Below are 13,128 nucleotides of genomic sequence, written 5' to 3' on the forward strand. Positions count from 1 at the left end.
GCGCACACCTGTAGTCCCAGCTACTTGGGACGGTGAGGCAGGAGAATTACTTGAACCTGGCAGGTGGAGGTTGCAGTGAGCCGAGATCGTGCCATTGCACTGCAGCCTGGGTGATAGAGCAAGACTCCATCTCAAAAAAAAAAAAAGGAAATAATTAAAATATATATATATATAATTAGTAAAATTAGAATTGTCTTTGGTAATCTAGTATTATATTATTGCCATGTTTGTCATGGTCAGGTAATTCTTATCAGCACCATAAAAATAACAATCACTGTGATGACTGAAATGAATTCTAGCGATTTTAAAATAACAAAAGCTACCACACTTACCTTACCTTATAATAACTTATCTTGTAATAATTTTAAATTATCTAAAACTATTTTAATGACATAAGTATTAACACCCCAGGTAGTCAAATGTTACCATCTTAACATATACTTACACACAAGCTATCCCACTGCATTTCAAACTGGCATTAACCATATATGATTTATACATGTAAATGCCACTGAAAAGAGAGGTATAATCCAATATTCTTTCCCAAGGCAGCCAAAGTTTCTATGTGCTAACTTTTGACCATCACCAAGATGTGAGATAGTTCAACTGTAAGCTCTCTGAGGACAGGAAATATCTTATTCCTCTTAAAAAAGCGTAATAAGCACAACTGGCTGGCGTGGTGACTCACACCCATAATTCCAGAATTTGGGGAGGTTGAGGTGGGAGGATCGCTCAAGCCCACGAGTTCAAGACCAGCCTGGGCAACAAAGCAAAACCCTATCTCCACAAAAATTACAAAAATTAACCAGGCGTACTGGCACATTCCTGTAGTCCCAGCTACTCAGGAGGCTAAGGTGGGAGGATCACTTGAGCCCAGGAGGTCGAGGTTGCAGTGAGCCATGATGGCACCACTGCACTCTAGCCTGGGTCACAGACTGAGACTATGTCTCAAATATATATACACATACACACACACATATATAGCACAATAACTGGTATCCAGGAAGCAGAAAATTAATGTTTATTAAAGAACATCAAGAAAAAATATTGCACATGGCTAAAAATGATTAAAAAGTTGAGTTCTTAAACACAGCTGAATTTTAGATCTGATTCTGTTATGAGCTATGCAACCTTAGGTAGGTCACTTAACCCAAATCTTTTTCCTCATCTACAACAGACATGTAGTCTCTTATTCAAGGTTGTTGAGAAGCTTAAATAATGCAGTATACATGAAGCATTTATGACAACACATGAGAAATACGAAGACCATCAACTTTTCAAATGTTTTACACATTTTTTTCTTTCTCTGAACTAGATCAATCACCCATCTTTAGTATATGAGTTCTGTCTACCATATATAGCAAAGAGAAAGACACTAATTCTCCTTGTTCTTAAGGCTGTTCAAGCAGCTCTTCTCAACTAGAAGATTCTGAATTAATTCATCCTGAAATTTCCTCCATTTTCAAATCACAGTTTTACCCAACAGGCATCAAAGAGCTACACAATTTGGCCCTGGACAACCTCAGCTTATCTATTCTAATAAGGAAATCTAACTTTCATCAGTAACAGTCAGTGGATCATTCTTTCCTAATAAGGAAATTCAGCTGTCGTCAGTTAGCTGAGGGATCCTTTCTTTCCTATAGGAGGTGCTATATCCTTTCTTTATCAAAAACAGCAGTGTGCATTTACATATTAAAGATATGGCCCTCAGAGTTCCCTTGGTAATTTCTTTTTAAAAAATACACACATACACGTGACCACTTTATTACACCTCTAGAACACCCACAAATCATACAATTTTATGTTTTAACTGAAAGGGACCTTAAAATATCTTGCCTAGCGTAGAAAGAAAGTATCAGAATTCAGGAGACTCTCAGGTCTTGTGATAGTCCTGTATTTAAAATGTTAGTGAACATAGCATATCACATAACTTCTGAAATATTTAATTTTATCATCTACAAAAAAAGAGTTAAGTAACCTGGAACAAGCTTTACAATTTTAATTGCCTTTACTGTACATGGCACCTCACTAAACTGGCCTAGAAAAGCTGAAGAGTAAGTATTTTTTTTCCATTTGCACCAGCATTTCTCAAACATTTCTTCTCCTCACCACATAAGCTTCTGTGGATGAGACAGGATACTGTAGGTTACGTGTAACTTCCATTCCCACTGCTTTTCTCTACCATTCAAAAATAAAGTAATTCCCACAGAGGATGTCTTGTTGAGGATCTCACTGATCTATGCCATGCAGCTACCTCTAACCATATACACATTTTTAGAAAGTATAAGAAAAAAATGACAAAATATTTTTTGACATCTTTCTACTACCTGCATTTCAATATACCGGAGGTCATTTTTTTTCTTTTGTAAATCTTCCAATAATTTTTGGTCTAAAGTTCCGTCTGGTTCATTTTCTTGCAAGAGATACTCAGAATCTTGGTCAATATATGATTTGTTCCTGATTCTAAACATCTTTTTTTCTTGGTTTATCAACTTCTTTTCCTGGATGTCAAGTTTCTTCTCTGAGCATGGTGTGTTCTTAGTACAAACTTCAGTACCGTATCTGTTTTGACAAAATAAGAAAATAAGAAAGGTGAGATGAAGAGCCACTCGAACCCTGGAACAAAACAAAACAAAACAATACGCTGTTGAAATATTTCACAGTCATCCAAATCCAAAGCTTTTCTCTTAGTACAGTAATTATGAAAATATACTTAAGATTCTTATAACAAATTCAAATTTTTCCTTCCTTTAAATAGATATTGCCAGATTAAGTTATTCCTTGTGGTAGTTAAAAATAAAAAATCCACACAATAGTCATTCCTTCACTGCGGTTAGTTACAGTGTTTCTCTTTTTCTGGTTTTCTTGAACTTGTTTCATGTCACAACATCTTTTTTCTTGCCACCCTTTCTGAGCTATAAATAGGATGCTACAATACACAGTCCATGAAATACTTGTACAAATTTTTCCTCTAAATGATACAGTTCTTGTAACCTTTCTAAAACAGGAGCAATTTCACTTCTTGCAGATCTCCCAGATAGAATAATTTCATAAATACAAAGAGGACAGGTAGGGAGAAGAATAAATAACAACTTAATACATCTCATATCCAGACACACTATTATTCATACCATTTAGCTTTTCTGTGGAAACATGCCATCTAAATTTTTAAAAGTCATTTCTAAATCTGTTTGATCTACATAAGAAAAAAAAGTACATCAAGGTTAAACTTCACTTATTGAAGAAAATAAAGATGTTATTTTTATTATTAAAGTGTTACTCTTTGCCTATTCTTTAAAAAAATACTTCTTGTCATACCCATGATCCTCAGGAGCAAACCAGGATATCTGTGCTTCCGACTCTTTATCATTCTTCGCTTGAACAGAATTCAGTAGCTGCACAATTTGTTCTTCTCGTCGTTCATCCATGTGTACTACAGCTCTCTAGTTTGTGCCAAGAAAAAAGCATCTTGTCAACATAAGAAAGCATATGCAAAAATTATTTGATACTAAAGAAAATAAAGGCTAAGTAATATACGTTCAACAAATACATATAAAAGAAGGTTATTCACACTTGTCCTCTGGCCCAATCCCCCTTCCTAGACCTAATTAATTAATGTTAAAATTTTGGTACATATCCTTCTAGACCTTTTCCAACAAGCATTTATAAAATTAGCCCTATTATGACTGGCAAAGAAAGCTCATTTATGCCTCTTCCTACAACCCTGGTTCTCTTACTCCCAACCCTCACATACTAATTATTATGAATTTCTCCTTATCTTAAAATTTTGAAGTTATTACAACTCAAATGGTTTAAGAAAAAAGTTGAAAACTGGAAATAGTTTGGTTGCAATGAACATTTGAAAGTTCTTAACACTAAACAGAAGAATAAATTGGTAAGTAAGGCTGAGCTCAGGAGTAAATAAAATTGATCAATGCTCATTAGGTGATCCAATGTGGCAAATGACGCAGTTGCTTCAAAGAATGAGAATAAAACACAACAAATTGGACAAAGATAAAGGTCCTTGGTGAACTATGAAAATTTTCAGAAACTTTACACATTTAAGAAATGTCCAAGGTAAAAAAAAAAAAAAAAAAAAAAAAATTTCCAAAACCCAATTCTTTGGAGACTTTTATATTTAGACATAGTAAGTTGAAAAACAGATTCTTCAAAATCTACGGGTCTACAAACGTTAGGTTCTAATGTGCATATAAATCCACAGGCAAAAGGAAACACACGAGGAGTGGTGAAAATTAGAGTGTGTTAGGTTAAAGAACCAAAGGAGGAGGAAGGTAAAAGTATAAATGAAAAGAAAACAATCAAAAATCGAAAGAAAGAAACCAAAGGACTTAATGACTATTTGGTGGAAGTTGGGGACAGACAAAAAGGAAGAAAGAATCAAAGACAACTGTTTTCAAATTCAAGGGTGGATCGTGAGAGAACAGCAGTAAGATGAATCATTAGGAGGAGGCTGCTCTGTGTTACTGTACATTTTTGTGTACATGTAAAGGTGATGGAGGTCAAAATAGGATGCTAAGTTTGGATTTTAGGCAATTAAGAACAATGATGAAAGTTCCCAACTTGTAATAATGATTAGCCAGATGAATATATGGAAATGGATCTCTGAAAGGTTTTGTTTTTAGAGTTATGATAGAAATTTTGGAGTGTTCTGCAAAGTTGAAATCACACAGACACAGGAGTTCTTTTAATTTACAAATAACACCACCTCCAAAGATGAGAACAGATGGTTGACCAAGTCCGGCATTCAGGGGGCCAAGGCAAGAAAATAAGTCAGAGGAATAATCAAGAGAACAAGCAAAAGACTAGGAGCACACAGTGACAAACCACCCCTATGAAGTGAAGAAAGGTGTTAAAAAAAGAAATCAGAAGTATAAAATTGACGTAACTAAGGCAGAGAACTGAAAAAATTACTACTGTATCCAACAACTAGGCAGTTGGGAATGTTCTTCAAGGTGTTTTAGTTTTTGAGGTTTGGTTATGATTTTTGGGGAGAAGAGAAGCAGGAGCTAAGGTAAGGAGACTGATGAAAGCAGATGGCAAATGTGCAAAATACTCTAAAATCTAGAGCAACAGATTTCAATTGTTTTCTATTTTTTTCATAGCAATCTGCAGTAAAACTAATGACTCAGTACACACATACACGAATAAGTAATTTCACAAAATACTTTCCTTACTCTGTACAGTGCAACTCTTCTCTTCACTGTATTCTATCCCAATTAAACAAACACCAAAATAGCTGGTCATAACAAAGTTTAACATAAAGTTTGGAAACCTGGGGTGGGTGGGGGAGTATGTGTCCCAGGAGAACAAGACATAAGCATGTTTAAGACAAGAGACAGGGTTTTATGAGACATTCTAATTCTAATCAGTATTACATGCTTTGTGAAAGCTCAAATAAGACAAGAGACAGGGTTTTATGAGACATTCTAATTCTAATCAGTATTACATGCTTTGTGAAAGCTCAAATAAGTTTACATGAGTAGGAGGATAACCTAATGTGATAAAAATAAGAAATTAGTGATAAAACAAACCTGAGGAAGTAAAGCCAATGAACTATAGGCTACCTCCTTTTTTGAAGTGAAAACAAGTGGCTAATTTCAGTTGTCAGGATATAAAATGTGTCTACAAAAGTCCTCTTAAAGTTTCTTGATGTATCTGTTTAGTTAGAACATAACCTGTATCTGCTATTCCTACAGTTCTCACTTTTCCATGTTAACTCATTACTCTGTATTTTGTTTAGTAAACACTTTCCTAGATTGACATTTCACAACACATTGCCCACCTCCTGCCCATAACAGCACAAAAGATTATTCTAATTTTATGAGATTTCACACGCCTTGGGAAAGGTGAATTACTGGATAACGTAACAGTCTACAGAAAATAAACAGATCTACACAATCTTTCAGTCCAAACTATCACAACAAAATTAGTTTTAATTAAAAAGTCAACATCAGTTGGTAGTCTTTAAGATACCTTACACAATGCATATGTACCAAGTAAGCATCTGCTAATCAATAAGGAATTAGTTGAATTGTAGTGCACCCAATGGTTAAGAGTGAGTAGATCTTTCTGCAAGTATACAAACAGGAAAGATGACCAAAGTATTAAATCAAAAAAGTCAGTTGTGTAGCAGGATCTTGTTTTATTACTATTAATTTAAAAGAGGTTATTCACTCTCCATATCCTATACTTTTTGCAGTGCCTCTGCCAGATATAATTCTGGCACATGGTATATGCCCCAGGAATGAACAGCTGAATCTATCTTTTACAATGAACATGTATGATTAGCTCTTGAAAACATAATTTACACTCTAAATAAAAAGATTCGTATTTTTAACGATGTTCTCCCCACAATGAGTTTCTGGACGCTGCAGATAGCAGAGAATATACCTTAATTCCAAACTTGGATCTTGCCTTTTTGTAGGATACCTCTCTCCCACTCAACAACCTTCTTCTAGTTCTACCACACTTCACTTAATTTCACTCCTTGCCTGAAGAATCTCAGAAACACATTTTGTTTCATGACTATTTTCTTTTGTCATAGAATTTTGATTATTTCCTGCTTTCTTGGACATTCTCAAATATCCTGCTTCTAGTTTTCAGTTCCTTGCAAGAGACCCTAAATGATGTCCACCAAATTTATTTTATCAGCTTTCTAATCATGTGCAACTACTTCAAACTGTCTCCCCATTCTCTGTAACAGGCCAGCACCACCTTTCTGTTTGCCCTCAGCATTCACACACAGTTTTTCACAAAACAAAAGCCCCAAGAAGAAAAGGTCCTCAGTTGGTTATCACCAAACCTAAACCCACCTGTATCAGAATTTATCCTTTTTTCTTTCCCGTTAAAAAAGAAGTGCATTTTAAAGGCTAACCCCTCAACCTGAGCTCTGCAGTCCAATTCCTTTCATGTCCTCAGGGCCACCTCATTCATTGAAATTTACCTTGCTTTCCTAAATTTCTAACCTCTCCAGTAGACATTAGGCAATCGATATTCTAGTTTGCCTCTTTTAGTAATGTGGTAGAAAATCAAACCTTGCTTGTTGTAAACCATTAAGATTTGGGGGTCGGTTATTACTGCAGCATAATTTGGCCCACTTTGATTTCCTCTTCCCCGGGTGCTTCCCATCAGGGCATGAACATGGTCAAATCTCTTCACCTTAGAAACAACAAAAACAAAAAACCCTCTCTTGAATTCCCTTACCCCTATCAGCTACTGCCCTATTTTTCTTCCTCCTCTTCACAGCAAAACTGTTGGAAAAAGTTCCACTTCTTAATCTGTTTCACTTGCCACCCTATTGCAGTCTGGCTTTTACTTCTACAATGCCACAGAAAGGGCTCCCATTAAGATCATCAACGACCTTGTTGATAAATCCAATAGACATTCTCAGCTCTTACGTCATTTGTGCATGCTTGCCACTATCAATTACTTCCTCTTGTTGATACACCCTTCTCTCCTTTAAACACTACTCTTAGATTTCAAAACAACACACATCTTATTTTTCTCTTCTCTGGCTGATCCTTCCTAGATTCTTTTGTAACCTTCTTTTCCTCAGCCTGTCCCTTAAATTTTCATTTTCTGTATTTGACAGCCTGAGTGATCTACAGACCAGCAACAATGGCATCACCTGGGAGATTGTAACAAAAGTCGAATCACTGATCCCACTAGTGTCCTACATTTTAACAAGATGTCAAGTGATTCCTATGCACATTCAAGTCTGAGAAGCAATGGTCTATAGAATTCAGGCTGGGCCCATTCCGTTTCTGACCATTCACTCCCACACTCCAACTACCACCCATGAGCCCATTAACTGTCAAATACTTACCTCCAGTCTAGATTTTTCTAGGCATCAGATCTACACAGCCCTCTCCCTCCTGCAAATCCTCATTTGTATGCCCTATAACAATATCAAACTCATAGTGTCCATAGCCGAGCCAATCACCTTCCTCCAACAAGCCTGATCCTTACAGACAGGCATAAAAGAGTCATCATTAACACTGTACTTATCCCTTCAGATAAAATACATCACAAAATCATTTTGAGTCTACCTCCTAAATCACTTTAATCTGTCCACTTCCCTCCATATCCACTGCCAACGTGCTAATTCAAGCTGTCATTTCTCACCTTAGTTACTGCAAGGGCTACTTAACTGGTCTCCCTGAACCAGGATTGCCCCTCTTCAATCAATTCCTTATACTGCTACCAGAGTGAATTTAAACATTTAAAATCCAGTCATTTCATTCTTTGTTTAAAATGTTTTACCGGCTTGCTACAGTCCTCAGAAAGACTCAATGTATCTCAAGGCCGTGCTTATTTTTCTAGCCCAGAGATTTTCAAATTGCTGTTTCTGAAATTATATTAAAGGATCATGAACAGCATTAAAAGAGAACAGAGAAGTTCAAAAACAAAAAAACTTCAAAGCAATGTGCAGGTAATTAAATATTATTTTACAGAACTTTTCATCTAGTTATACATATGTGTGTACTGGGTTGTAAATTCAAATATATTCCTTTTTGTGCAAAGCAGCCAACAAGTTTGAAATTGACTGCCCTAACCTCATCTCACTACTCTCCACATCCATGTTCTTATCTTTTATAGTTTCTTGAACTGAATATGTGCTTCCTTGATCTCGGTGTTGTTGCACATGCTACTGCCTTTGCCTGGAATCTTTTCCAAACCCCAAACCTCAAACACACACACGTACATTCACTTTACTATATTTCAAGTTTCAGATTAAGGGTTACCGTCCCTGAAAAATCTTCTAAAATACGTTGACCTGAGTTAGCTGATAGCCCATATTCTCTAATACCTTAATATTGTATTATATTTATCGCTCCAAACAAACCACAATCTCTGTAGAGCCTATATTAATACAGTGCTTAAGATACCATCACAAAAATAATGTCCTCAATAAATATTTGTTGAAAGAACATTTGTTCAAGAATGCATCATTAGAATGCATTCATTTTCAGCCTGGCGACATGACTCACACCTGTAATCCCAGCACTTTGGGAGGCCGGGGCTGGTGGATTACCTGAGGTCAGGAGCTCAAGACTAGCCTGGCCAACATAACAAAACCCTGTCTCTTCTAAAAATACAAAAATTAACCGAGTGTGGTGGTGCCCACCTGTCCCCAGCTACTCGGGAGACAGAGGATGCAGTGAGCCGAGATCACACCACTGCACTCCAGGCTGGGTGACACAGTGAGACTCCGACTCAAAAAAAAAAAAAAAAAAAAAACTATTCATTTTGAAAACACATGACATGACTTTAAAAATTACCGAAATTCTGACTGGCAAGCAATGACATCAAGCTAAAGGTGGTCAAAGAAGAACTGGGATGAGCCCATTGAAAAATACTCACATTAAAACGAGACGGAAAGGTACATTTTGGACAGAACAGTATGACACTGTAATAAAAAGTAAAAATAAATTATGTTTACAAAAGCTATAATTAGACTGGGGACGTTGGCTCGGAGAAATGCTCAAAGTGGTAAACCTGTTATGTTGAAGCCATATTACCAAGATTTCCAGAAAACATGTCAAGATGCAACTGAAATGTATTAAACTGAGACAGAAGTGGCCTGACTTCCAAATTCAAGTTGTGAATTAGGGAATGAAATGATCTAATTTTTCCTTTTAAAAGATCACCATAGGCGGCTCTGCAAAGCACAGACAATGCAGAGCAGGAATGGAAGCTAGATGACTAGTTAGAAGGTAAGAACAGTTAGATTGGAATATATTAAGAAGGCAGAGATTTGCTGAAATGAAGGGGAAGAAGCAAAGATAAATCTCATTTGGCCTTGGCAAGTGAATAAATGGTCATGTCACCACTAAAAGGAGGATGGGAACGCAAGTAGAAATCAAAAGTTCCATTCATAACATCCACTGCACAACTGGCTATACCCTTCATGTGGAAACAATAATGAACATTTTTTCCTGACTTATTTAACTTTTCATCTGTTTAGGTATTATTTTCCCAGCTAGACCGTAAGCTCCTTGAATACCACATTTCTTCAAGTCCCTGGAGCAAATGCATAAAACCTTGTTTGAAACAGAGCCTTAATAAACAAAAGTTGTAAAGTTACTTAGACGTCTCTATCCTGATTTTCAAAAGCCAGTCTGCCCAACGAAAAAGTTAATTTGGGGCTGTAAAAGAAGTGGATTTGTTTATTAAAGAAGTTTAAGTTATGAAGATAAATGGATAAGGCCCCGGGAAACACCTGAATGAACATGACATGGTTAAAGAAATAAAAAGAAATGGAATGGTTTTAAAATAGTAGTCTAGGCCGGGCGCGGTGGCTCATGTCTGTAATCTCAGCACTTTGGGAGGCCAAGGCGGGTGGATCACCTGAGGTCAGGAGTTAGAGACCAACCTGGCCAACATGGTGAAACCCCTCTCTACTGAAAACACAAAAATGAGCTGGAGGGGTGGCGGACGCCTGTAATCCCAGCTACTCAGGAGGCTGAGGCAGGAGAATCGCTTGAACTTGGGAGTCGAGGTTGCAGTGAGCTGAGATAGCGCCACTGCACTCCAGCCTGGGCGACAGAGTGAGATTCTGTCTAAAAAAAAAAAAGTAGCCTAAATGATGATCTAATTACACTCTATAATACATTTTATAAGGTGCTTTTTAAAAAGAAGTCACCAAAGGCATACACTAAGTTCCTACTTAATGATAAAAATTATTTTTATTAGAATTTTATTTATTAGTCACTCCGAGAACTTTGTTTCCTTTACTGCAGATCTTCAAGATACAAATCAACCTGACAATCACCTGAAGAGAGGAGAGTAAGCCAAATCGTCTCTGGAGATTCCTTTCATTTTTCTTTTCAAAGAGAATCTGCTAATCAATAGAAATTTCTCCACCCCAACACAAAAAACAAACAACAACAACAAAAAAAACCCTAGGTTTGCGGATAATTTTAACACTAATAATAAAAGCTGGACTATTTTTCTGAACGATCCACAGCCAAAATAGTGTCTGCCTGCTTTTGTTCCGCGCAAACCTATCTCAAATGTAGAAAGGTCGCTATTTGCTTCTTCACCAGGCAAAGACCTTAAAGTGACAATTATTATTCTAACTGAAAGGATGGCCAGAGGATACGACAACGACAATTAATAAAGTTAATTTCGGTTGGAACGTGAACTTAACATTTGCTTTGTCACAGTTCTCAAGTCCTCTAAGCAAAGTATATATTCAGCCTGCATAAATCCTGCCTGTTTTTCGTCAGATGCGCATGGCTAATTGAAAGCAGTACACCCGCTACAGGGAGCACCCACACGACATATTTGCGCCTCATTTGCATTTCACAAAGCACGTGCATCACTTAAGAAACAAAACCAGGGAAAAGGGGGCAGCGGGAGAGAGAAGAAATCCTGTGCTGCCTCATTTCCTCCACTATAGAATCCGAGATTACCTCTTGCCTCTCCGCTTCCTTGTTCTTCTGTCCCTGTTTTTTCGCGTACCACATGCCGATTTCGCGGCCTTTCAGGTGCCCGGGATGCCGGCCCCTGCCGCCTCGACCACCCCCTCCGCCGCCGCCGCCTCCTCCGGAGCCTCGGTTCCCTCCATGACCCCCTGCCGACCCCCCTCCATAGCCCCCACCGGAGCTGCGGGGCCCCCCATCACGGCCCCAGTTCTGATGGTAGTCATAACTCATTGTCCTGACGGACTACAACCCGTCAGAACCAGCAACCACTGGAAATGGCGTCCGGTCCCGGAAGGCACTGTGCGCCCACTTCCGTTTTGCTTCCGTAGCGCAGCGCAAGAGGGCGGGCCATTTAGCATCACAAGCAGCGGTTTCTGGTGACGTCACGGCGTGACGACCTCGGGGATCTGGACGGTGGCGCGGGTCGGGTTTTGTCTGATCCCCCTGAGTTGTTTACCCTTGTACCTCTGGAGCAACAGCCAGCCAAAGGCCCGTAGATTTTCTTTCCCTAGGCCCAGCAAGTGAACCAATGGCTTTTGGTTTTTACTTTCTTACTCCTGGTAAAATCCGCAGTTTTCTTGCACTTAGGTCCTAGGGTAGTAAACGTTGATTGAAACGAAAGAACCCGTGGATCAATTCGCCATCTTCTAAAGGTCTCTAAAAAATGAGTTCTTCTTAAGTCTTGAAAACAGCCTGACAATCTTTCAAACATGTAATTTAAAATACCCTTAACCTCCTACTACGTTTATCCAATAGTGTAAGATGGGCGTGTCTAGCCAAATTCAGTGCAGAGCTCTTAGGCAATGTAAATAAACTACTTTGAAGATTCATATGTTCATTTGAAACCATAAACTGTTGATTAACCAGAACATTTGAATGTTTTGTGCAAGCTGTTCTTGAATAATCAAGTAATTGGGCCACACATGCGTGGATGTTCACCAGGAGATATCCAGCTCATGTTACGGTTAACTAATGTAAAGGTGCTGGGAATACTCACTGAACAAAGCAAGTATGGCATTAACTTTCACTTGCCTACAGTCTTAAGGGGAAGACAAAGGCTATCTTTGTGCAGTGAATTAAGAAAGGGAAATGTTGTATGTCAGGAAGGGGTCTACGATACACCACTGTGACCTAAAAATTATTTTGAGCAAAGACATTTGAGTTTCTGAAATCTACCTGTCTAAACGCAGAACCACACGGAAGAATTCAAATCAATCTCCTCCCTGGGAGGGAAACCAGGGAAGACTGACTCTTATCCCTGGATGCTAGAAGCTGGCAACACGCTTGAATAGACATTGTCACAAAGCTATCATATCTGGCATCTGTTTTAAGGTGTCATTTATTTTTACTAAAAGTCATTTGTTTTTTCCATAAGTGCTGTTTTCCCCTTCTCTTCCCCTTTTAAGATGGTAGATAAGCCGAAATTCTGCCTCCCTGAATCACCTTTTTCTGTGAACTCTATTATGTAGGTGGTTAAGTCTGTCTTTTGCTAATCTGTTTTGTCACTTTAACTCTGGGACCTGCAAACACTGAATCTAAGAGGGTAGACAAAAAGTTTTCCTCCCTAAGAGGCATGAGATATTACAGCAAAAGAATTTAATTTTGGAGTTAGGTGAGTTATGCAACAACTTTTGACATAAGTAGACTTTTGCCAGACTAATGGGCAGAAGAAAAGTAT

The 13,128-nt window shown here is 38.0% G+C and overlaps 1 protein-coding gene across 1 annotated transcript; it reads right to left on the minus strand.

Annotated features, from left to right (window-relative positions):
• Window positions 1-1,934: 1,934 nt before the first annotated feature.
• Window positions 1,935-11,762, minus strand: LOC108534768 (ATP-dependent RNA helicase DHX36-like). Its single transcript, XM_017880262.1, has 3 exons — window positions 11,439-11,762; window positions 3,319-3,443; window positions 1,935-2,562 (listed from the first exon to the last, which is right to left on the minus strand). The coding sequence occupies exons 1-3, from the start codon at window positions 11,679-11,681 to the stop codon at window positions 2,238-2,240; spliced, it is 693 nt and encodes a 230-aa protein (XP_017735751.1). The 5' UTR covers window positions 11,682-11,762; the 3' UTR covers window positions 1,935-2,237.
• Between the last annotated feature and the right edge of the window lie 1,366 nt (window positions 11,763-13,128).

The sequence above is a fragment of the Rhinopithecus bieti genome, unplaced genomic scaffold, assembly GCF_001698545.2.
Source record: "Rhinopithecus bieti isolate Rb0 unplaced genomic scaffold, ASM169854v2 scaffold_12013, whole genome shotgun sequence".
Lineage (NCBI taxonomy): Eukaryota > Metazoa > Chordata > Mammalia > Primates > Cercopithecidae > Rhinopithecus > Rhinopithecus bieti.

Excerpts from the sequence above, each read along its gene's own strand:
- LOC108534768 (XM_017880262.1), bottom strand. The coding sequence starts at position 11,681 with ATGAGTTATGACTACCATCAGAACTGGGGCCGTGATGGGGGGCCCCGC. Across the intron at positions 3,444-11,438 it reads AGGAAGCGGAGAGGCAAGAG|AGAGCTGTAGTACACATGGA; the intron begins GTAATCTCGGAT and ends GGCACAAACTAG. Across the intron at positions 2,563-3,318 it reads TTTGCTCCTGAGGATCATGG|ATACGGTACTGAAGTTTGTA; the intron begins GTATGACAAGAA and ends TTGTCAAAACAG.